Raw genomic sequence first — 25441 nt, 5'->3', positions numbered from 1 at the left:
AGGCTGGTCTCGAACTCCCGAACTCAGGTGATCTGCCCGCCTTGGCCTCCCAAAGTGCTGGGATTACAGGTGTGAGCCATGGCACCTGGCTGAAATCACTGTTATTTGGGATTTCTGTTACCTGCTGCTGAACCTGATTCTAAGTGAGAAACTGAGTTAAACAGAGTGAAACAAGTTTCGGGATCATTTGACTTGGCAGAGCGTTGACTATTCAATGTGTGTTGGATCCCCAAGGGGGAACTGTGGCAAGCAACACTGGCCAACCTTGCCTGACCGCTGAAGCCTCCCCGGTTTGGTTTTGTTTTTTTATGAGATGGAGTTTTGCTCTATTGCCCAGGCTGGAGTGCTATGGCGTGATCTTGGCTCACTGCAACTTCCGCCTCTAGGGTTCAAGCAATTCTCTGCCCTCACCGCCTGGTATTGTAATCCCAGTTGTAGCTGGGATTACAGGCACCGGCCACCACGCCTGGCTAATATTTGTATTTTTAGTAGAGACGGGGTTTCACCATCTTGGCCAGGCTGATCCTGAACTCCTGACCTCGTGATCCACTTGCCTTGGCCTCCCAAAGTGCTGGGATTGTAGGCATAAGTCACCCCTGAAGCCTGAAGCCCCTTTTTTTTCACAGATCTCAGATGGAGAAAGACTTGTCCACAGCACACATGCATGGTTAGGAAGTTATTTTTCAATAAGAGCAATTATGTTGTTGTTAAGGATAATGACACTGACCACACTGAGCTAAGTCCAAGTTTAAGTAAATCAAACTTGTCGTTAGAAAAACAGCTTAGAGGTTTATTGCAAAAGCCTTCTCCAGAAACCTTCCTGGCCCAGGAAATCTGCCTGTGTTGGGAACATGCTGATACTCTCCAGACCCCTGTTTAGGGCTGGGAAGACTGAGCCTAGAAAAGGAAGCGCCATAGCAGAGTTACTGCTAGAACCCATCCCTGAACATGGAGTCCTACCCCTTCCCTAAACATGGAGGAGTCCTACCCCTTCCCAGGTCAGGGTGCCCTCAACTCCTTCCCTTTGGCCCCTGACAAGGCACTTAGTCAACGAGCAACCTAAAAGGGCCACTTAGTGAAGGGGTAGGGAGTCAATATGTCTGGTGTTTTATTCCACAAAGTTCCAGAAGCCCAGTGACTGGGCATTCCCTTTTTTTTTCTTTTGAGACGGAATCTCGCTCTGTTGCCCAGGTTGGGGTGCAGTGGCACAATCTCAGCTCGTTGCAACCTCTGCCTCCTGGGTTCAAGTGATTTTCCTGCCTTAACCTCCCGAGTAGCTGGGATCATAGGCATCTGCCACCATGCCCAGCTAATTTTTGTATTTTTAGTAGAGACGGGGGTTTCACCAAGTTGGCCAGGCTGGTCTCGAACTCTTGACCGCAGGTGATCTGCCCACCTCGGTCTCCCAAAGTGCTGGGATTACAGGCGTGAGCCACCATGCCTGGCTAGGGGATTATCTTTTGACCGCACTCACTGACCAAAGCTCTGAGGGGCAGCCCTTTCTGGGAGGTGGGGATTTAAAGCAAAGTGCCAGTGCCTTGGGAAAAAAGGCATATCAGGTCTAAAGAAGTCAGGCTAAGGGATGAGGTGTGGCCCTCTGGGGTTTCCCACTATGTTGGTATGGGGTCCTGGCTGTTGGACGCTCAGACGCTGGAGCCTGTAGAAGCAGGGAGGTGAAGAGCTTCCTTCCCGAGAATACCCTTGAGCCTTGGCCAACCCATAGGGCCTGACTGAATGAACCTTGACAGCAATGTCTGTAGACTCGGTTCTCCCCGAGCTCCCTGGCTCTACTATCCAGGCTGGTTTCCTGTACAGAGGCAGAGGGCTGGGGCAGATGACCCCTACTGACCCTTTTAGGATCATCTGACTTGGCGGAGCCTTGGCTAGTCAATGTACGTTAGATCTCCAACATATACTGGGGCTGCAGGCACTCATACTACCTCTGTGGTCACTAAGTCAAGGCTTCATTTGGGTAACCAGTTTAAGGGGCCACAGACAGGAGCAAAGGAGAGGCTGTCCTGGGCTACAGAGGCAGGATGGGAGTCGTGCTGAGAGTCCAGGGACCTGGAGGTCCCCTGGCCCCACTGTCTCAGAGCAGACGCCCTCTCTGCAGCATCTCCAGCGTGCAACAGGCAGTCTGTGTCTGCACTGAGATGCCCCCAGTGTCGGGAAGCTCACAATCCGTGTGCTCAGGTCCTGGCAGGGTTGAGGCATTGCTTTGGGGAACTGTCTGTGCTCCACCAGCCTCCTTAACTCCTGCAGAGAGTGGAGGAATGTGTGAGTTCCTGCCCAGGCAGCTGGGGGCCCCAGGGAGGAAACCTGTGTAGAATCAGAGACCAAAATCCTTTGGAGGTAAAAAGATTCATCACATGAGAATCACTCTCAAAGAAGAGATTCTGGAGGTGCCCCTGACTCTCTGGAGAAGAGAAGAGTGAATGAATGAATGAATGAATGAATGGTGAATGAACAAAAGAGCTTACATTTATTGAGCGTGCTTGTGCTCAGCCCTGTGCTGGCCTTTGTTTCACTGGCACATGGCCTTGAGAGGTTTGTCCATTATTACTCACAGTCCAGGTAAGTGGACTGAGGCTCAGAGAGGAGCAGGGGTTTGTCAGGGTCACACAGCACATGAGAACAGAGCCAGACCAGGAGTCTTCTGATATCCTAGGCCAGGCCGCTCACCAGGGGGACAGTCACTCTTCACACCACCTTGAAGAGAGAGGCTATTGCTCTGCACCCACAGCTCAGCAACGGGGGTCATGAACGCCTCCGGGCAGCCTGTGTTTGGGGCCACCTCCAACCTGGTAACTGCCCATGGCTGTCCATTTGGAAGAGATTTTGAAGTGTTTGTCTTCTTCTCCCTGACCTGTGGGCTCCTGGAGCCAAGGACCCCACCTGATTCATCACTAGGCACAAAACAGCTGCTCAATAAATGTTTACTGAATGAATGAACGCATGGAGAATAAATGAAGGAGGCAGTGAAGGAATGAATGAGTCAGTGGAGAACCTGATTCGGTTCCTCCTGCCAGCCTTCCACTGCCCTGCATGCTCTGGCATCCTGGGCACGGCTGGCACTAGGCTGCTCCTGCAACCTCCCCGCCAGGGGTGATACAGGGCTGCCGGCCTCTAACTACGGCTGTGCCGAGGTGGGGAACAGTGTGCTGTACTCCTCCTGGAAGCTTAGGTCCTTGAATCTCCGCACGGCCAGGGCTGCGGTCAGGCTCTGCCAGGAGAGAGCTGGGGTGAGGCCAGTGGTGAAGAGCTGGAGAGGTGCCAGGAGGGAGGCTGGGCAGGCACCTGTCGGTCAGGTACTTCACACCCACGGCTAGAAATCACCCACTACTCCTCTGTGAGCCCCGCCCCTGAACTCCTCCCTGTAGGCTGGGTGGTCCCCAGTCCTGGGGCACCTTCTCTGGACTGAGATCCCTGGGGTCACCTGGTTCTTCCTTCCCAGTCGAGGACACTGAGGGCTGCAGCAGCCGTGGTTGGCCCACTAGGGCCTGAACCATGGGTCTCCCCCTCCGAACGCTCACTTCCAATATTGTTGGGGAGATGGGTGTACCTCCCAAAAAATGAATATTCAGGGGCCCTCAAAAACAGAAAGAACTCATTCCAGGGCAGGCCCCGGAGGATGGGGGAAACAGGGAGGGCTGCCCGCCTGTACGTAGCCTCAAGGGTCTCGGTGCAGGAGGCTGGACCCAGAACTGCTGCTGGCTGGCCCGGAGGGGAGGCAGCTGTGGGTCACCAGGGAGCTCTTGGGATGGGGCTATGGAGCTGATGTGACCCTAGATCTCTGCAGAAGGGTGATTAGGAGAGAAGAAACACAGATGACCCAGACCAGTGGGAAAGAGGGCCCAGCCGAGCTGTTGCACTGCTGGTGCTCTAGCCTGACAGCCCAGGGCCTGCAAAAAAGGGGTCTCTGGCCAGCTGGGCTCAGAGACATGCTTTGTTTGACACACACAACATATTGCTTAAACTTGAATAAACTTCCAACATATCAAGATCCGATTTCATGTAAAAATTCAGACTTCTGCCTTCTCTTGGTCCCCATTCCTGCTTGGCAGCCAAACTCCTTGAATCTCCGCACGGAGGACAGGCACGCATGTACCACCCGGCTCGCTCATGGCTCTCTGGCCCTGCCTGGCCCACTCGAACCTGGCGTCGACACCTGTCTCCCCCAGATCCTATCCCTTCATTTTACAGATGGGAAGACAGAGGCTAGGAAAATTAGAGGCAGCTCCAATGGGAACTAGGTCTCCTGACTCCTAGGCAGGGCTCCCTCCCAGCCTCAAACCCTGCAAGCCTCACCTTCCTGTCCAGGCCTCTGCTTTCTCATCTGTGAAAGGGGATGATAAACACCATCCACCCAGAGTGAGGGTCTGCCATCTCTAGTGACTGTGCTGCCCCCAAGGGCCACAGCCTCCTTGCTGAGGGAGCATGGCTGTGAGTGCCGCAGAGACAGGCAGGCAGAAGAGGGAGCGAGGGTGGTGTGGGCTTCCAGAGGCAAAGCAGGCCCCGGGCTAGCGCAAGGCCACTAGTCCGGGAGTTCAGTCGGGAAAGGGGGCGAGTGTGGGCTTGGTAGGTGGTAGCTGTACTCACCCAGGTGAAGATGGAGAAAAAGGAGAAGGCGATGGCGGCCCGGGCTGCGTCCGTCCCTTCGTTCAGCGGGTTGTCCTTGGGCTTGGAGACCTGCCACTGGTTGGCCAGGAAGCAGAAGCCCACAAACCAGAGGAAGGCCCAGAAGGCTGGAGGGGTCCCCAGGGCCAGGCAGAATGGGCAGTGCCACACATGGGGGAGAGGGTGAGTGGGGAGCAAATGAGAAAGCAGAGAAACAGGGACATTCAAGAGTGCATCTCCCATGCTCCCCGACCCCCAAAGGGAGAGGCCAAGGGGGTAGGAGAAGAGAGAGGGGAGCCAAAAGAAGGTGCAGGTGAGAAGAGGGAAGCCAGTCAGATGCAGGGAGGAAGGGACCACAGATAGGGCAGGGCCAGGGCCAGATAGAGAAGAGCCACGGGCAGCGAGAGGGGAGGACGGAGGGAGAGACAGAGAGAAGGGAATCAACTCAGGCCGCATTTCTCCAGTCTTTGCCAAATCCCCATCTCCAGCCACACCCCTGACGTGGGCCCCCTGGTCCACCCCTGATGCCTGCAGCTCTGCAGGCAGGAAGACCCCAACCCCCAGACCCCACCCTGCTAGAGGCTTTCAGACAAATGGAGTGAGAAGGAGGACGAGGCTGGGGCAAAGATGGCAGCTTGGCTGGGTGGGTCTGGGCTTCGACTTCTTTTTTTTTGAGACGGAGTCTAGCTCTGTCACCCAGGCTGGAGTGCAGTGGCGGCAATCTCGGCTCCCTGCAACCTCCACCTCCAGGGTTGAAACGATGGTCCTGCCTCAGCCTCCTGAGTAGCTGGGATTATAGGCACACACCACCACGCCTGGCTAATTTTTGTATTTTTAGTAGAGACAGGTTTTCATCATGTTGGTCAGGCTGGTCTCGAACTCCTGACTTTGTGATCCTCTCACCTCAGCCTTCCAAAGTTCTGGGATTACAGGTGTGAGCCACCATGCCCAGCTGGGCTTCGACTTCTAACATGTTGCGGCCCCACAGAGCCCCAGGTTTATCAAGGCACCCACTGACAGCTGAGCCTGGGGTGGTCAGAACGGGAGCCTCACAGCCACACAATCGCCTGTGGGTGCCCAGGTCTCCCCAGAGAAACCCAGACCTGCTCAGGGCAAGGTGTGCATCTGCCAAGCGGGTGGGGCACCCACCTGGGGCCAACCCACCTTCCAGAGGCACTGCCAGGGAACCCTGAGGCTCTGTGGAAGTTTGAGAACCACTCATTTAGTTCTAGTTCCTTCTAGAACTAGGCCTCATGGGCTGCCTTCAGCCTGGCTTATCCTGAAAGCTCCAGGCTTAGAACGAGGGGGTGGTCCCAGTCCAGGGACCCAAGCCTCAGAACAGCAAGGCTGAAGCCTAGGGTTCTGACCCCTGGCTGAGATCATCCACCAATTAGATTCCTGGAACTCAAGGGGCAGAGGTCAGCGTCCCTCTGCCAAAGGCTGCTTCTGAAGGGCAAAGGGCAGCAGGTCAGGTTGACTCCATAGGTCCAGGCCCTGGTCCTGCCCAGGTCTGGCTGGGAGGGCAGGGTAGGGTAAGGCTCCAGGGCCCCTGTTGCCAACTGGGCTCCCAGTCACCACCTTGCTTAGTCCTCATGAAGCTGCCCCAGGGAGGTGGCACAGAGGAGACCACTGAAGCACGGGCCAATGCATGAGAGCTGGCACATGCCCAGCGCCATTTATGGTCCCTTAGACTAGAAGGAACTAGAATCCCATCCGTGCTCCCCTGCCCGTGGGCAGCACGGGTTATTTTGGGATCCTAGGCCCTGTCCTGGTCCCATCCTCCCTGTTGCCAGCCATGTGACCCTGAGTCTGTCTCTTCACCCGCCTGCACCCTCATTTCCTCATCTGGAAGATGGGAAGAAGGTTGGCGGCCCTCTCCCATGGCCGGGACAGCCCTCTGCAGACTCCATAGGGGGGCACCCGCTGGGCGGGGCTCACCCGAGACTCCGATGTCGGACAGGACGGCTTTCTTGCGGTCCTTGACACTGCTGATCTGCGGGAAGTACACGTCCAGGGCCAGGTACAGCAGGCAGGTGAGGAAGGCGAGCACACCCACGGTCACACCGTAGTTGCAGGCGTTGGGGTTCCGGTTGTAGATGCAGAACTCCTCCTCCTCAGAGGCGCTGTTGAGGTAGCCCTCGTTCACGATGGAGCCAAACACCACTATAGAGAACAGCTGTGGGGTGGGGGCCACGCCTTAGACCTGGGCAGACCCTTGCCTGACACCACCCAGGGGATGGGGAGGCTGCCACCCTCTCCTGCTGCCTGCCCCTCCATGAGCCACAAGGCATTTCAGAGGGGGGTGCCCAGAGAGGGAGGGCAACTTGCTTGGGTCACACAGCGCAGGTGAGGGTCAATCACTTCCTTTCTTAGCCACGGGCACTGAGGACCCTCTGACCACAGATGTGCCCCCTTCTACTACCCCTCAGCCAGGTCCAAATGTCCTCCCAGGCCCTGACACCAAGATGTCCTGGGACTAGACTGACCCCCGAAGAACAAGGAGCCATGGTGGGCCTTCCTGGGCTTTGAACTCGCCCAGCCCCACCCCCAGGCTGACTCCTCCAGATGCTGGAATGTGCCTGGCCCCACCTTGTGTTCCCCTTCCCTTTGCAGAGCCGTGGGCTGTCCTAGGGTCTCAGACCCATACCCAGGCCCGTCAAATGGATGGAGTGATGAATGAAATAACAGTGGACCAGGTGCGGTGGCTCACTGTACTCCTAATCCTAGCACTTTGGGAGGCCGAGGCAGGAGGAGTACTTGAGCTCTGGAATTTGAGACCAGCCTGGGCAACATGGCAAAACCCGCCTCTACTAAAAACACAAAAATTAGCCAGGTATAGTGGCGTGCGCCTATAGTCCCAGCTGCTAGGGAAGATGAGGGGAAGGATTGAGCCCAGGAGGCGGAGGTTGTAGTGAGTCAAGATCATGCCACTGCACACCAGCCTGGGTGACAGAGAGAGGCTCTGTCTCAAAAAAAAAAAAAATCTATCTATGTGTGTGTGAGAATGTGTATAAGTGTGTGTGTATATGAAATAACAATGGACACAATCCTACCAGATACAGGGCACCCTGAATGTTCCCAAGCGTGTTACACACGTGATCTGACTGCCATGAGCCCCCTACGATATGGCAAGAAGTGATGGGACACCACTTCTGAGAGTAAGTGACAAAGGATTTCTACTTCCTTCTTGCTCGTCCTCCCCTCCCCAACTCCCTGCTTGCTCTGCTGAAAGCTGTTGTGTTTTCAGCTACCCTTTGGAAAGACCTGAACTGAGGGACGTCTTCAGCCAACTGCCCACAAGGAACTGAGCCCCTCAGTCCAACATCCACAAGGGATTGAATCCTGCCAATATCATGTCTGTGAGCTTAAGAATGGATCCACCCAGGCTGGGTGCAGTGGCTTACACCTGTAATCCCAGCACTTTGGGAGGCCGAAGTGGGCAGATCATGAGGTCAAGAGATCAAGACCATCCTGGTCAACATGGTGGAAACTGTCTCTACTAAAAACGCAAAAATTAACTGGGCGTGGTGGTGCGCACCTATAGTCCTAGCTACTCGGGAGGTTGAGGCAGGAGACTCGCTTGAATCCGGGAGGCGGAGGTTGCAGTGAGCAGAGATAGTGCCAGTGCACTCCAGTGTGGGGTATAGAATAAGACTCTTGTCTCAAAAAGAGAAAAAAGGCAGGTCAGACGTGGTGTATCACACCTGTAATCCCAGCACTTTGGGAGACTAAGGTGAGTGGATCACTTTAGGACAGGAGTTCGAGACCAGCCTGGCCAACAAGGTGAAACCCTGTCTCTACCAAACATACAAAAAATGGGCCAGGCGTGATGGTGCATGCCTGTAATGCCAGCTATCTGGAAGGCTGAGATAGGAGAATCACTTGAACCTGGGAAGTGGAGGTTGCAGTGAGCCTTGATTGTGCCCTTGCACTCCAGCCTGGGTGACAGAACAAGACATCATCTCAAAAAAAAAAAAAAAAGGTTTAGAGACCACTGAGTTAGGACGCTGTGGGTAAAAGGGATTCTCACGTAAATGTGCACAGAAGATGAATAGACACAAAGCATGGTATATCCGTATACCGGATAACTGCTCAGCCATAAAAAGGAACCACCAGCCCGGGCAACGTTGTAAAACCGCATCTCTACAAAAATTAGCTGGGTATGGTGGCATGCACCTGTGGTCCCAGCTACTTGGGGGACTGAGGTGAGAGGATCGCTTGAGACTGGGAGTGTGAGACTAGCCTGGACAATATAGCAAAACCCCATGTCTATAATAAATAAATTGTAAATTATAAAAAAGAAAAAAATGTACACTGAATTACACAACATTAAAGTGGCATGTTATGCAAACTGCACAATAAGAAAAGAAAGGATCCTGAAGCTGCGTCCTGGTTTAGCCATGGCACAGAGGTGGGCAGGGGTGGCCCGTGAGCCACCATTTGCCAGTCCTGATGTGGGAAGACCCCCTGACCACGAGACTTCAGACCCATGAGGGCATCAGGGCTCCCAGCTCTGCCTGCCGCAGGCTCTGCAGCCTCAGCATCGCCTCTTGGAACCAGGCAGGGCTATGCATACTGTCCCCAGTTGACAGAGTGGAAAAACTAAGGCTCAGAAAGAGAAAGGGGCACTGTTGTCGGCAGCAGAGCCTGAACTTGAACCTAGGTCTCCTGATTCCCAGACCTGTGTTCTTTTCTACCTGGCCAAGCTGCCTCTCAGCCCCGGGAGGTGGGCCCTGAAGAAGGGGTAGAATTTACTCCCAGAGACCCGAGGGATCGAGGGATCGAGCAGAGAGGTCAGCAGGGAGGAAGGCCTGGAGGGCAGCCTCAGTGTGACTGAGGATCAGGCAGCACAACTGAGTCCCAAGTCTGGTGCTCAGAGGCACAGTGGGGAGCGCCTTTGAAGTTAGGACTTAAGAGCCATTGTCAAGGGGGCTCTTGGGCTACTGAGAAACCAAGACAAGCAAGGCAGATTCTGAACACTGGGAGATGTGCAGTACATGGCCAGCTGCCTAGGCTGCGTACTGCACAACTCCAGGGACTGCTAGCCACACAGCCCCTTGCACCTGTGTACTGCCACAAGTCCAAGGCTCCTACCAGAAAACTGTCAGGTTGGGAATCTGAGGCCCAGTCCTGGATGCCACCAAAGCAGAACAGAAAAGGCTCCTGATCAGGAAGAGACTTCAGACACTAAGGAGTCATACAGACCTGCCGATTCAGATCCAAGGCCTGCTGCTTATGCTGGGTGGCGTCAGGCAAGTGACAGCCTCTCTGAGCCTCAGATTGGTCCTCTGTACAAATTAACATCCCCTCTGGGGCTGATGGGAGAATTAGAGCAAGTACCCAGAGCAGAGCAGTGCCTTGTAGGAGCTTTGTAAGGTTCATTTCCTCTCTAGAGGCCCCAGAAAAGAAGGAATAACACCAGGAAGGGCCCTCTTGAATACTTCCTAAGACACGTGCTCCTGGGGGCAGAGGAGACCCCACTGCTGCCAGTGCTGAAAATAAGTGCGGATCCCCTTCCAAAACCAGAACAATATCAGGTTCCCCCAAAACAGAGACGAAGTGGGAGGGGAAACAGGCAGGCAGAAGCCTGGGCCCTGGGGACAGCAGAGGAGGAAGCATTAGGACTGGGCCCTCTTGGGAGACAGAGGCAGGCAGGCAGTCCTTAGAGAGGCTGGGAGGAAAGTGCTGGAGAGGATGCGTCCCCAAGAGAGTGCGGAGCAAGAGCAAAACAGCATCATTGGAGGGACCGAGTGCAGCCCCATGGCCCCAGCAGACACCCGCCTGGGTGAGGTATTCATCACACGTCACAAGTTTCTCGGCTCTGGGCGCGTGCTGGGAGGGGCACTACTATGGAGAGAAAAGACTGTGGTGGTGGAGTGAAAACGAGCTGCCCAGCCAGGAGCTACGGCAGCGCCCGGGTGAGGGACGAGGGGCCTGAGGCTGGTGCAGGCAGTGGTGCGATGGGGAGAAGTGGGTGAATAGACTCTGAAAGTACAACCACCAGAATCTGCAGATAGACAGACATGGGGAGTGAGAGGAGGAGAGGAGAAGCTGGGGACGGTGGCTCACACCTGTGATCCCAGCACTTTGGGAGGCAGAGGTGGGCGGATCACTTGAGGTCAGGAGTTTGAGACCAGCCCGGCCAACATGGTGAAACCTCGTCTCTACAAAAATTAGCTAGGCGTGGTGGTGCGCGCCTGTAATCCCAGCTACCTGGGAGGCTGAGACAACACGCCTGTAATCCCAACTACTTGGGAGGCTGAGACAGGAGAACTGATCGAGCCGAGATCGTGCCACTGGACTTCAGCCTTCGATAGAGTGTGGCTCCATCTCAAAAAAAGAAAAAAAGAAAGAAAAAAGAAAACAGCAGGCTGGGGACTGAGTCATGGAATTTAGGCTCAATAATAATGGGGAGCAGAGCCATCCCCTGCAGATGCCACATCCCCTCTAGCCTGCTGATCCACGAGTAGAGAAACTGAGGCTCAGGGAAGGGAAGGAACATCGAAGAGGACACAGACCCAGTCCCTTGCAGTCTCCTGAACCCCCTGCAGGACTGTCAATTGCCCTCTGAGATAAGGGTTTAACTTCTCCATTTAGCTGCCATCCCCAACCCCAAGTGGGAGCTCCCCCAAAACACAACGCAAGCCTCAGGTTTCTGCTCCTCAACCACTCATAGTACACGGGAGGAGGAACAAAGGCTTGTCCAGGGCCTTCTATGTGCTGGGAAACGTATGTTCTGACTCCACCAGCTCAGTATTCTTATTCCCATTTTGGAGCCGCTTCTAGGGACCTGCCCAGTCTCCCAGCTGGGCAGGAGTGGAGTTGAGGCTTGAACCTGAGTCTCGCTGGATCCAAAGCTGGTGCCCTGTGCCAGGCAGCATCCCTGGGTCACTTGCTAAGGCCAGATCTGCAGGGACAGCAAGGGGCACACAGAGCAGCTGCAAGGAGCCACTGGAGAACCAGCAATGAAACCAGAATGAAATTCCACACTGGCCACAGCAGCCAAGACACCAGGAGAAATTCTTCCAACAAGCGGATCTGCTGTGGGGAAGGGAGACGGGTCTTCAGAGGCAGAGAGAGAGGCCTGGAAACAGGAGAGGATGGAGGGCAATGGCCAACGGAGGACCCAGGTCACCGGCAAGCAGAGGAAAAACAAGCTTCCTTCGAGCTAAAGCAAACGCTAAAAAAAGGCACCAAGGTAAACCTGCCAAGCCTCTTTGTTTTTTTTCCGCCCTCTTTAAAATCCAATCCTGAGTCTTTTTTAAAAACGGATTCCAGATGGTGCTTGCTGGAGATCTGTGTCAAACTCAGAAAAACAAATCAGAAGGAATCTCAGAATCTTGGATTTCAGGATCCTGGGCTACTGGATTCAGAGACACAGAGAAACAGAGACCCCAGAAGCACCAAGACCTCTGTGGCCTACCTCATCTGTCCCCTTCCCTGCCCTGTGTAGCCACCCCAGAGGGCTGAGGGTGGCTGGTGTCCTCAGGCTGTCTGATAATTCTGCACTGCCTTCCTACCTTCATCTTCAATGGGAGCGAACTCCTCCTCACCCTCTGAATGCTGCTGGGATATGGTGACTCCCAGATACCTTCAGGGACACCCCACTTCCCAGTCACTCTTTCCCATCCCAAGCCTCGGGCACTCCTGGCTGGGACCTATTTACAAGTCTGTCTCCACCCTGAGACCCGGAACCAGCCCTCAGCCTCCTCGGGACCTGGTGCCAATGGAAGGAGGCACCTAAATCATCTCATTTAATCCTCATCAAAATCTGCAAAGAAGAAACAAGCCTAAAATCATCTTCACAGAGCAGTCTTATACTTAGACCATTTCACAGTCAGGGAGGCTAAGACTCACTCTGGCTGGCCCACGGCAGGTAAGTGGGGAACCGCCCTCACATCCAGGCTTGTTCCTCCAGCCCCCCAATGACCCCTGTGTCCAGCTGCCTACCCATGAAGGATCGAATTCCAGAATCCCAAACTCTAAGGGCAGCATGAGACCAGGGAGGGACGCCTGTTGGTCCCGAGCCCTGTGTCCGGTAGTGCAAAAGGCCCTGGGCCCACTTTACGTGAGGGACCAGATAATATCTCCTCTCCACAGACAGACCAACCAGGGCGTGCCCAGGACCCACTGCAGGGCTTCAGCTAATGAAGGCTCGGGGCCAGCTGTGCCCGGCCAGCGTGGGGGTGGCTGAGATCACTGTTGCGCCGCCAGGAACCTCCCAGAGGCCTGGTTTTAAATGTCGTTAGACAAATGCTGGCTTTCCCCAGATAAGCTGCAGAGAGATGACATCTGGCGCCCATGGCACTCTATCCTCCCAGCTCAAATGGAACCGTCTACCTCGCCCTGCGTAGGAACATCTGTTCCTGAGCTGCGCCGCTCAGGGGAGCCCTGGTCCCTGCCCTGTCGATGCCCAGGTGCCTGACACCACCACAGCCTCCTCTCTGGCCTCCTCCCCATTGGCTGAAGATAAAGTCCATCACCCTAGAATGGCCCTGGAGGTCCTCCTGCTTGGTCCATAAGTCCTGCCTCCAGGGCTCCAGGCTCTCTCAGCACCCCAGTGACCTTAGCCTTGCACCAGCTGCTGGGCCCAGCCCTGGCTCACACTCGACCCCTCCATCCAGTCCGACAGTCGGGCCTGCTGCTTCAACCTCCTCCCAAAACTGTCAAGTCCCTCCACCCTGGGGCAGGCCACGGTCGCCACTCTCTAGGCAATGACAGCAGCCCATATGTCCACAAGCACCCCCACACTCTGTCCCCTCACAGCAGCCAGACAATCCCTTTAAACCCAAGCCAGGTCATGTCACCCCCCAGCTCTAGACTCTTGGATCGAAGCTCGCCCACTGCTCCCTGCCCAGGCAAAGATCTTCCCCCACCCCCGGGGTCCCGCCTGCCTCTGAAACTCCTCCCAATACTCTCCTCCCAACCCCTCCTGAGTTCATTCCTGCCACAGGTCCTTTGTACCCGGCTCTTCCCTCTGCCTGGGATGCCTGTATTTCTCAGATCTCCCCTCAGCTGGCTCCTCAACAACCACATCTCAACGCGAAAGACACCTCCCAGGAGAAGCCCTCCAGACCAGACTCCCAGATCTAAAGTACTTTCCAGTGCCTCCATTAATTATCCCAGTAACATCACTATATAACTTCTTTCCTGTTTGTTGGTTCAGTTGTTGGGTGTGTGTCTGTTCCTCAGACCCAGGGAGAGAATCAGGAAAGGTTTCAAGGGGAGTAGACAGCAAGACTGACAGTCAGAGAGGCCCAGGCAGCATGGGGGGCAGGAGAATGTTCCCCTCCTTGGCATCCTTGGCTGGCACCTTTGCTTGCACACCCCTGTGCACAGGGAGCTCACTCCCTGGAAAGGAGGCTGCCGAGTCCTCTCCCCAGCAGCTGAACCCAGCCTTCCTGGCCATGTCCCAGTGCAGGCATCCATCCTGCCTCCTGGGGAAAGGCTGAGGGAAGAAAGGAGTGGTCACGCTTTGAGAAACAAGTCAGGCTGCCCTGGGCCCCCCTTCTCAGGAACGGCGCCTTGTCTCACCCCACGGTCATGTGAGGAAAACGGCTGAAGCCACGTGGACACATGATGGATGCAGGGCAGCCTCTTGGCTTCCTGAAGAGCCTTGCCGGGGCATAGGCGGGGGTGGGGCAGGTGGGGCTGTGGGCCTCTTCCCTCACCCCTGCCTCACCCTGGGTTGTGCAGCCTTGGAAGTGACCTGCTGGGGATTAGGCGTAATCTCTGCAAGCTGTCCCTGATCAGCGGTGGGGGTGGAGTGGGCTTTGCTGGGCAGGACCCGGGCGAGCAGACCCCTGTCTCCCCAGCGTGCTGAGGCGGGGCCTGGGTGATCTGCAGGCCCTTCCCTCTTTCCAGAATGCCCCATGTTCCTCTCATCTGGCTGGGTAACCTCAAACGGGCCTTGGAGCCTCATGAAAAAGGGCGAAATTGGTCGGGCATGGTGGCTCACGACTGTAATCCCAGCTATGCAGGAGGCCAAGGCAGGAGGATCACTTGAACCCAGAAGTTTGAGACCAGCCTGGGGAACATAGTGAGACCCCGTCTCTAAAAAAAACAGAAAGAGAGAAAGGAAGAAACGAAGACCCAGAGAGGATTTGCTTGACCGGCCCAGGGCCTCATTCTCAGTAGCAGAAGCATCTGGACCACCATCCCCATAACCCTCTTCCCCACAGGGCCTTCTTCACTCCAGGTCTTGCCACCTCTGCCCTTTCAGAGGCAGGGTACAGGTGCGGGGAGGAAACATCACCACCTGGAAAGGGGTGTAAATGCCAACCAAACACTGCAGAGCCCTTCAGGGCTAGGCCTCATTTATACCTCCAAAGACCCCTGGGGTAGGCACTGCTGTACCCATTTTACAACTGTGGCTACTGAGGCTCTGTGAGGTCTCTCATTGGTAAGAAGGGCCCGGTCGGCTGGATGTGGTGGCTCATGCCTATAATCCCAGTACTTAGGGAGGCAGAAGTGGGTAGATGACTCAAGGTCAGGAGTTCAAGGCCAGCCTGGCCAACGTGGTGAGACCCCGTATCTACTAAAAATGGAAAAAAAAAATTAACTGGGCGTGGTGGTGGGTGCCTGTAATCCCGGCTACTCAGGAGGCTGAGGCAGGAGAATCACTTGAACCTGGGAGGCAGAGGCTGCAGTAAGTTGGGATGATGCCACTGTACTCCAGCCTGGGTGACAGTGTAAGACTCTGTTTCAAAAAAAAAAAGAGAGAGAGAAGGGCGGGGTTCACCGTCTGGTTCTGTCTGCTTTTCCTCAGCCAGTGCCTGCCTGCCTGATGTGTGGTTTCCTCTCCTGTGCAAATTGCCGGTCATCAGGAAAATAATCTGGTCGAAGGCCCTGCCTCACCTTCTAGAGAAGAAAGGCCCAGAACGGGAAAGAGATTTTTTGAAATTTCTGTCTGCCATCCCCCCAGAGTCCAAGGGAAGCAGGGAGAAGAGCGCAAGCTTGGGAGAATCCAGGAAGCCTTCACGGGGAGGTGACACTTGAGCAGGGCCCTAAAGGCGGGGGGACTCGAATGAGAACAGCGGACAGGAGGAGGACAGGTCAGTGCAGTTGCCGCCTCATCCATCCATATGTGGGACCCTTAAGAGATGCCTGGAACAAGCCTAGCCCTGGGGATATGACAGATGCCGTTCTCACCCCCAAGTGTACACCCAGCAGGGGTGACGGCCTCATCTCTGCTCTGCCAGGCCTTTCAGCCTTTGTCCATGCTGTTCCTCCTTCCCCCTTCTCTGCCTGGCTGGCTCCCCGCTCTCATCTCAACGCTAGTGTCACCTGCTTGTCCCTCTCTAGGGGTCTGTGCTCACCTCCATATTTTAATTGGCTTCCACCACCTTTCCCTCCACTAGACTGTAAGCCCTCCCTATAGACCAGGCACCTCATCCGCCTGTGCTCAGCATGCATATTAAAGAGACGATGAACAGGGTGAGGGTGTCCACATTCTGTGGCTGTTTGGATTCAAGGGAGGATGCATACACCCCTCACTGCTGCCAGATGCTGCTGAGAGATCCATCAATAACCATCAGCCGTGAGATGGGCAATGTGAAGGTCAGGAATGAGCCTGAGAGGACGGCGAGCAGGGGAGAGAGCCCGTGGGGAGCGTGTGTGGGAGACTGCAGAAGAAACCCTGGAGATGGTGACGACTCTTCTGAAGGACCAGAGAAATGGGTGAGGGAATATCTTCCTGAGACGGGGAACATGCACATTTGCAAGCTGATTAGTTAAGAGAGTAGACCGGGTGAAATTGAGGGTGGAGGAGAGAGGGAGAGAGAATTGATGGATGCGTGTCCTTGAGAAGGTGAGAGAAACAGGCTCTAGTGGCTGCAGCCAGGCTGGCTTGGGCCGCCAGAACAGGGAGATAGTCTAGGACAAGGGGGCAGGTATGAAGAGGCCCAGGACTGAATTTAACCAGAGCTGTGCCAGGTTAGTGTGATGCGCAGAAGGGCTGGAGCTGCAGCATGTGGCCACTGGGAGCCGAGGTGGGGAGGGGGACAGGTGGGACCAACGGGGGAGGCTTAGTGCATGGGGTAAGATCAGCGGTTCAGAGATCTCAGGCCCAAGGGCCTAGGATCAGGGGCAGGAGAGGGAGGTGGAAAGGTAGGAGGGATGGAGGAGATACCTGGAAGGAGGATCAGGGAGTGCGACAGGCTACTGGGAAGGCAGGGAAGGCCCTGGGAAGGCAGGGCCAGGCCTCACTAGGGTCCAGCTGAGGCTGGCACACAAGACCATGGTGGGAGAGGAGGCCAGGGTGTTGGAAGGGCCACAGAAGTAGACACTCCAGTGACCAGGACTGGAGCACGAGTAGTGCTGGAGAGGGCTGACACAGAGCATCTCTGAGGAACCGGCAAAGGGGCCTGGAGCTGGCTCATCATGAAGGCAAGTGGGTGACCCAGTGCTGACAATGGCCTGGAAGCGGCCTCAGGAGCCAAAAGGACCCTGCCCACCTCCAGGCCCAGCAGAATGAGGGTCTGCAGGATAAAGCGGCGCCCACCGAGCAGGCTGCAGGAAACAGGGTCTAGAGGAGGCCAGGTTACAGAGCAATTTACAAAAGCTGTCAGGGACATTCTGGGAGGGGGCTGAAGGCTCGGGAACTCTTGCTCCCTGGACTTTGGGGTACTGGAGGAGCCCCAGCATGTTAAAGTTCCTGCATGATTGCAGCCTGGGCCTGACAGCTTGGGACTATCCCATCTACAGAGCTGCCCCTCCCCAGTGTCTCCTTCACCTGGCCCCTGCCCCACCAGCAGCAGGATCTGAGCAAAACTCCATCCCTGGAAGGGAAGATTCTCCCAGAAACACAGGGCATGACTGTCCTTCCAGGCTCCAGCTGACGCTGTGTGCTCTGCTCCCATGCATGAACTTGGGGCCCAGGACCCCTCCACTGCAGGCCCCCACAGAGCATGAGGGGATGGCTCCCAACATCACTTTTTTTTTTTTTGAAACAGTCTCACACTGTTTCCCAGGCTGGAATGCAGTGGGATCTTGGCTCACTGCAACCTCTGCCACCCAGGTTCAAGCAAGACTCCTGCCTCAGCCTCCTGAGTAGCTGGGATAACCATGCCGGGCTAATTTTTGTATTTTTAGTAAAGACAGGGTTTTACCATGTTGGCCAGGCTGGCCTCAAACTCCTGGCATCAAGTGATCTGCCTGCCTTGGCCTCCCAAAGTGCTGGGATTCCAGGTGTGAGCCACCTCGCCCGGCCCCAACATCACAGCTTTAAAGACTGACCAATCCAAAGTTCCCAACCTGGAGTCCACTAGGGGCAAGAGTGGGGTTCTTCAAAGGTGGAAAGGTCAGGAACCACCAAACCAATCCAACTATCCTTTTCCCATTGACAGATGGGGAAACTGAGGCCAGGAAAGCATGGGCCTCTTGCTCAAGTCACACAGCCAATCACGGGCAAAGAGGGTGCAGAACACAGCCTCGGGTCTCCAGGCCAAGGCACTCCCAAGCGCCTGCCCCGCCTCCCCTCCCACCTGACAGCTGGTTCTTCCGGTTTGGGTGCCAAGTGTAGCTCCCTCCGACAGCCCTGCCATCTGCCTCTCCCTTCCTCCCTCCCTCCTCCTCCTGGCTTCTCCTCCTCTTTTCCCTTCCTCTCCCAGCCTCTGTTTTTCTCCCTGGGGCTTAGGCCTGCCCAACAGCTTTGCACGCGCTGCTCATGTGGGACTGTGGCTGGGGACTCCCTGGGGCAGGGGCCATGGGTTCCGATCCCAGCAACTCCAGAGTTAACCTCTCTGGGACTCAGCTTCTCATCTGAGGAGGGGATAACAAAACCCACTACCGCAGCCGTATGGCAGGCCTTTTAAACTTGCATTCAGGCTGGGTGTGGTGGCTCATGCCTGTAATCTCAGCACTTTGGGAGGCCAAGGCGGGTGGATCACTTGGGGTCAGGAGTTCGAGACCAGCTTGGCCAACATAGTGAAACCACGTCTCTACTAAAAACACAAAAATTAACCAGGCATGGTGGCGCACACGTATGCCTGTAATCCCAGCTACTGGGGAGGTTGAGGCAGGAGAATCGCTTGAACCCAGTTGGCAGAGGCTGCAGTGAGCCAAGATCACAGTACTGCACTCCAGCTTGGGTGACAGTGAGACCCTGTCTCAAACAAACAAACAAACAAACAACAACAACAAAAACCCTTGCATTTTCTTTTTCTTTTTTTCAGACAGTGTCTTGCTCTTTCAGCCCAGGCTGGAGTGCAGTGCTGCGATCTTGGCTTACTGCAAACCTCCACCTCCCGGGCTTAAACAATTCTCATGCCTCAGCCTCTTGAGTAGCTGGGATTACAGGCACGCGTTCCACCACGCCTGGCTAATTTTTTGTATTTTTAGTAGAGACAGGTTTTCACCATGTTGGCCAGGCTGGTCTTGAACTCCTGACCCCAGGTGATCCACCTGCTTCCACCTCCCAAAGTGCTGGGATTACAGGTGTGAGCCACCGCACCCGGCCAAAATTTGAGTTTTCGATTTTTCTTAGATGGAGTCTTGCTCTGTGATGTAGTCTTGCTCGGTCGCTCAGACTGGAGTGCAGTCGTGCAATCTTGGCTCACTACAACCTCTGCCTCCCAGGTTCAAGCAATTCTCCTGCCTCAGCCTCCTAAGTAGCTGGGACTACAGGTGTGCACCACCACACTCGGCTAATTTTTTGTATATTTAGCGACAGGGTATCACCATGTTGGCCAGGATAGTCTCTCTCTCCTGACCTTGTGATCCACCCACCTCCGCCTCCCTAAGTGCTGCGATTACAGGTGTGAGCCACCTCACCTGACCAAAATTTGCATTTTCATAAGCCCTCGAGGCCTCCCCAAACCCAGGCCCTCCAATCCCATGTTATAGATGACGTGACAGAAGCTGAAAGAGGTTGGGATTTTCCAAGGTCCTGCTCTGATGGCCTTGTTCCTGATGCCCCAGGCTTTCTCAGGCTCTCTAGGCCATCCCCAGGCTGTCCCTTGACATGAGGAAGGTCCTAAGACACAGCAGAAATCTATCACCTCCCGGGGCTCTCCTTGCAGCTGACCCTGGCCTAGACCTGAGAGCGAAGAAGCAGCTGAGGAGCCGGCCACAGGAGGTGAAGAGGCGAGGAAGACTCCAGGGTGCTCAGCAATAAATGCCAAACAGGGCTGTGGCCCACCTTCCTGTCTAGGTGACGGGGCTGTGCCGGTACTGGGGGAGGACAGGCTGGACGTGACCACACATCTCCAGCCACACAGCCCTCTCCAAACCAGGCTTCCAAAACCCCCCTTGACTGGCTCACAGCCCCTCTCTCCAGCTTCCCACTGCCCTCAGAGGAAGTCCAGCTTGTGAGTGTGTCCTCCAAGCCTCTCCCTCAATGCCCCTTGGGATTTCCTTCTTGTAGTGACCCGAGCCTCTGGGACAGTGCTTCACACTCAATCCTGTTCTCGTCACCTTGGGGTGGCACTGAGCAGGGGACTTGTGGGATGAACAAATGAACATCAGAGCTGGCCAGAGGTTCTGTCTCTACCCTGGACCCCCGTCCCCCAAAATCGCTGGTCCCAGAATTTTCCTGTGGCCCCATGGCTGGCACACCGCAAGCTGGCTGGGGGACACAAAGGGTCTTATCTTGAAGCTGCTTCGTTTACAAAAAAAGTTCAGCTTTTTAAATTTATTTTTTCATTTGAGATGGAGTTTCAGTCTTGTCGCCCAGGCTGGAGTGCAGTGGCGCGATCTTGGCTCACTGCAACCTCCACTTCCTGGGTTCAGGCGATTCTCCTGTCTCAGCCTCCTGAGTAGCTGGGATAACAGGTGTGCGCCATCATGCCCAGCTAATTTTTGTATTTTAGTAGAGATGGATTTCACCATGTTGGGCAGGCTGGTCTTGAACTCCTGACCTCAAGTGATGTACCCGCCTTGGCCTCCCAAAGCGTTGGGATTACCGGGGTGAGCCATCGCACTCGGCCAAGTTTGGCTTTTTTACAAGTGTTCACTTTGGATGATGTGGAGTGAGGTGGCGGCTGGATAAAACCAGCATGTAAAGTTGCCCCCCTCAGGCTGCCCCTTGGTGCCACGGAGATCCAGGCAGGGAAGCCACCAGGAGTACACAGAGCCTGGAGCCCTGCAGGTCAGGTTCAAACCAAGGCCTTGAGCTAGCACGAGTCACTTCCTCAGGCTGAGCCTTCTTTTTGTCATCTGTAAAATGGGGGGAAAGATACCCACCCACTTACAAAACCATATGGTGTTACAGCCAAAGCCCTTAAAAAGTGAACCTTGAAAATGCAGCATTTCAAACATTTCATCAATTTCATTTCGTTAAGGTGGAGAATTTAAAAAACCTCATTTACCAGCACTGATATTCATTCGCTATCGTCCATTTCAGCCCTCTGCAGAAAAGAACATAAACCCCAGATAAAAGGTGGTCCTTTCTATTAAATCAGTTTAGCTCCTTGCTGTAACTGCTTTTTTTTACCCATCTGGCTTTAAACAAAGAAATGAGTCACTGACAGGCGGCAATCACCACACAGCAGATCGGGCACCTCTGACCCAGCCTAGCCCAGTGTGGGTGGGAAGACTGAGGCACAGAGGGTGAGGAGGGGACACTTGCTGCAGGTGTCCCAGCTGTGGCCTGGGGGTGCCAGGAGTGGCAGCTGATCTGTCACTGGGGCGATGCCACCAAGAGGTGAGAAAGCCTTAGTCGGGAGAGAAGCTTTGGCTTCTGGATGCAGTGGCTACTCAGAAGGCGTAGGTGGGAGGATCACTTGAGCCCAGGGGTCTGAGACCAGCCTGGGCAACACAGCAAGATCCTGTTTCTAAAAAAATAAAAAAGAAACAAGCCAGGTCTTGGAGGTCCTGCTTCTGTGCAGGCTGACGTAGGGACTCAGGGTGGGTCCAGGTTGGTGAGGGCCTGAAGTGGTTTGGGGGCCCTCTTTTGGAAAAGCAACAGAAAAAAAAATTTCTTTTACAAATTTTACAAAAACACAGGTCCAGGCCAGGCGTAGTGGCTCACGCCCGTAACCCCAGCACTTTGGGAGGCTGAGGCAGGCGGTTCAACTGAGGTCAGGAGTTTGAGACCAACCTGCCCAACATGATGGAGCCCCATCTCTACTAAAACTACAAAAATTAACTGGGTGTGGTGGTGTGTGCCTACAGTGCCAGCTACTCGGGAGGCCAAGGCAGGAGAGCTGCTTGAACCCAGGAGGCAGAATTAGGTTGCAGTGAGCTGAGATCGTGCCACTGCACTCCAGCCTGGGCAACAGGGCAAGACTCTGTCTCAAAAAAAGAAGAATTAAAAAAAAAAATAACAGGTCCACGTGCACATCCTGGTAGGGCTCCTCCAGGGCTGTGGCAGGGGTCTGGGTAATCAATTGTCCCTGTTTGTCTGGACTGAGGGCTTCTCGGGATGCTAAAGACAGGCAATTCCGGCACACCAGGATAAATGGGTCACCCCAGCCCTGGAGCTCAGGCTTCACTCGCTCTGCCCTGCGGTGTGAGGGCCAAGAGCAGGCACCAGCTGCATCCCCCGCAGCTCCTGATGTGTTAAAACGGCTCAGCACGCCACACAGTTTTGAAAAGACCAGAAGGAGACACAGCCCCGTGTTCACTGCAGCCCTCCCTATCATGCGGTGGTATCACATGATCACCACTCCCCACCAAACTTTTTCTGTTGTGGTAAAATACACGTCGCATCAAATTTACCATCTTCACCATTTCGGTGGTGGTAAGTCGGTTCCTACTGCGTGACCACCACACGTGATTTTTATACTTTCCAATGACTGGCAGGTATTACTTTGATCAGGGGAAAAAAAAAAAAAAAGCTGTTTTTGAAGGTGTTAATCAGCCTGTATCAGACACCTCTTGGTCCAGCAAAGGTAGTGAGCACCTCGTATCCACCTGTGTGAGCGGGGCTGGAGGCCGTGCAGTTGACTGAACATTGGTTGGCCCAGGTGACCTTTGTGTCCTTTCCAATCCTGACATTCCACGATTCCAGACTCTTCCCTGCCCCCGGGGGGAGCACTATGCTTTGGAGACAGGAAGGCCTGGGCTCAAATGCTCTTCTGCCACTTACATGCTCAGTGACCTTGGGCCAGGCACTTGGCCTCCCTGAACCTCAGTTTCCTCTAGTGTTGGGGAGCCAGCTGGGTGGCTGTGTGTGGTCCTGCACCCCATGGGTGCTCAGAGGGGCTGATCCTCCTCTTTCCCATCCTCGCCCCTGGATGTGCACATGTGTAAACCCTCATCCCACCAGCCCCAATCTGACACCACCTTCTCAATGGAGCTTGATTCCACAGCAGGGAGACGCCTCTCCTGGCTCTTGTGGCTTCTGCCTAGTGGCACCTGGCTTACTCCCCAGGGGGACTGTGGGCTCCCTGAGAACAAGGCCTGCTTCTGAGTCATGCTGCCTTCCCTTAGAGCCCAAAAGAGTCAATAAACTAAATGAAACCATCACTGGCAGAAATGACCCAAGCAGACAGAATGCCCACGCCCCCTCACAAAGCCAGTGGCTTCGCCCTTCCAGACCAGAGCCCCAGGGGTGGGCAGGAGCAGTGAACACACCTTGCCCACCTGATCTGGCAGGTGCCCCCCAGGGCTCCCACCTTTGTCAAGAGCCTGTCAGGGCATCTGGGGAGCAGGAGACTGGGACAGATAAATGAATTCAGAGCCACAAACACTTACAGATGTGCTGGGGTGCCAGGCTCTGTGCAGGCACTGGGGAAGGTGGTGTCAGGAATTGGGCTTTCCTGCCCACAAAGGGCTCCCATCTGACAGCATTTGAGAAGAAAAGGCTTCAAATGGGGTCATTCTTGGCAGGCTGGGGATACATACCCAAGCCATCCTACCAACCAGACCTTGAAAACCGAGGAAAGGAGGAAGCTTGAACATGCTGAGGTGGCAGCTGGCCTTGGATGTAGCCCCTGGGGTACCTGACAGTGCCCTGCCCAGCATTGCCAATCCAAGCCCTTCTAGTCTGAGCCCACCAGGAATGGGCCCTAGACCTGCAGAGGCCAGAACCTCGGGTGGGGGTATCTAGGTTACAGCCAGCCAACCCCAGGGAGCCCTGGGCACCCCCTCTCCAGACCCCAGCAGGCACGCTTTCCATGGGGTGCCACTCAAGGCACCTGAACTCCTCCCTCTGTGCTCACTGTCTCTGTCCAATCCCCCCCCACCAGTATGAACATGAGCCCCACTCAGCCCTTTGCACTGGGGACCCTGCCCCCCAGCTAGGCTGGAGGACACCCTGGCCTCTTCACTGTCAGAGGAGACCTTTCTCCCAGACACCTGCGGTGGGCATCCAGGTGTATGCTGAGTGGGAGGGGTGTTACGGGTTAATGAAATGTCAGAGCCCAAGGGGGGCCTCAAGAAGGCTCCTCCCACCTTGTCTATAAATTGGGAAACTGAGGCGTGATAGACGAGATGACACTCCCCACCTCGGAATTGAAGTCCTCATTTCTCGAGAACATTTCCTTGGTGGTTCCCAGACCAAGGTCACGCCGAGAAGGAGAGGCAGTTCCTGGGTGGAAGAGAGGCATCCGGCTCCCGACTCAGCTCCACACAGGCCGGGCTAGGCAACACGAACCCGGTTCCCTGCCCTCTCCTCCTCCAACGTCCATCGCAGGCGCGGCAGGCACCCCAGCGAGACGGTCTACGCCCTGATCCACCCACCCCAAAAGGCCACCTTAAACCCCGGCTCCGTCCCCTCGGTCTAGAGTCCGCCGCGGCGGCAGCACACAACCCGAGCCTCTAGCTGCACAGCCGCGGCCTGGAGGTCACAGCGATCCGGGCGGGAAGTGGGGCGCACGAACCGGGGACCCCAGGAAACCAGGGCTCCGGGAGCGGCAGAGGCGCCCTCCGCGAGCGCCAGGGCCTCCACCCGCCCGGAGCCCCCGCAGGAGGAGCGGCGGCAGCGGGCCCCAGGGGCAGGACAGCTCCTCGCCCGTTGCCGCGCCAACGCCAGGGGCCCGGTGGGGTCGGGGTCCGTCCGGGCGTGTCGCCCTTGCCCACACCTCCACCCCGGCCTGGCGGAGCCGCCGGCCGGTCCTTACCCAAGACACGACGCGCAAGATGGTGTGCGGCTGTCGGACCAGGGTGTAGGGGTCGAAGGCGCCCCCGGCTTTGCCAGCTCCGTACGCACCCCCTTCCATCGTGGCTGCACCCGCGCGGTGCCCCCCGCTCGGCGCGCGCCGCCGACCAATGCGCGTGCGCGGCGCCCCCGCCCCCTCCCCTGCGCGCGCGGCCGGCGGCCCAGGGCTCCCGCGAGGGGGCGTTGTGCGCGCCGGGCGCAGCTCTCGGGGCGCGGGCGGGGTGCAGGGCGGCGCGCGACCTCGGGCGCGGGGACGCGCGTGCTGCGGCCCGGGGCGGAGGGCGCGCTCTTCGCCAGTGCGGTGACCTCTTTGCAAAGTGTAGGGGGAGGGCGGTGCGTGTGCAGCAAGTGCGGGCCGTGTCCCTGCCCCTCATCCCCGGTCCCCTGTCTGGGATCCCCGGTCCCCTTTTCCCGGTCGCAGCCCCTCCAAGCCATCGGCTCTGCTGAAACCATCTTCATGCTTGATTTGTTTGACTGTTTCCTGTCGCTTTGACGGCCCCAAATATAATGAGAGGGCAGAAGCCGTGTTCGTCCTCCTTAGAGGGTGCTTGGTACACAGTATACGCCGCATGAATATTTCTCGAATGAATGAATGAACCACGAGTGAATGACCCTCTCTTAGAGCCCTCCAGAGCAGCCCCCACCTCTCAGGACTACCTTTCCCCGCGCTCTTACGATGACGTCATGTGTGTCCCTGTGCCTGCTCACCCTCCCACCCCCCAGCCTGGAGGGGCCTGGCACAGAGGCGGCAGCTGAGACTTCCTCTTCCCCATTACCTCCCAC

The 25441-nt window shown here is 55.9% G+C and overlaps 1 protein-coding gene across 3 annotated transcripts in view; it reads right to left on the bottom strand.

Annotated features, from left to right (window-relative positions):
- The window catches only part of SYNGR1 (synaptogyrin 1), a 30188-nt gene extending 5416 nt beyond the window's left edge, over nt 1–24772 (bottom strand). For 2 of the 3 annotated variants that reach the window (XM_002763494.6, XM_054241641.2), the window contains exons 1-3: nt 24621–24772; nt 6556–6793; nt 4600–4745 (exon numbers count right to left, since the gene is read on the bottom strand). In XM_002763494.6, coding sequence (XP_002763540.3) covers nt 4600–4745; nt 6556–6793; nt 24621–24719 — 483 coding nt within the window. In that variant the 5' untranslated portion in view covers nt 24720–24772. Of the gene's footprint in view, nt 1–2459; nt 3224–4599; nt 4746–6555; nt 6794–24620 lie in introns of those variants that run through there. The other variant, XM_035272196.3, reaches the window with a different exon arrangement.
- Nucleotides 24773–25441: the final 669 nt, after the last annotated feature.

The sequence above is a fragment of the Callithrix jacchus genome, chromosome 1, assembly GCF_049354715.1.
Source record: "Callithrix jacchus isolate 240 chromosome 1, calJac240_pri, whole genome shotgun sequence".
Classification (NCBI taxonomy): Eukaryota; Metazoa; Chordata; class Mammalia; order Primates; family Cebidae; genus Callithrix; species Callithrix jacchus.
This window is presented reverse-complemented; position numbering and strand designations above follow the sequence as displayed.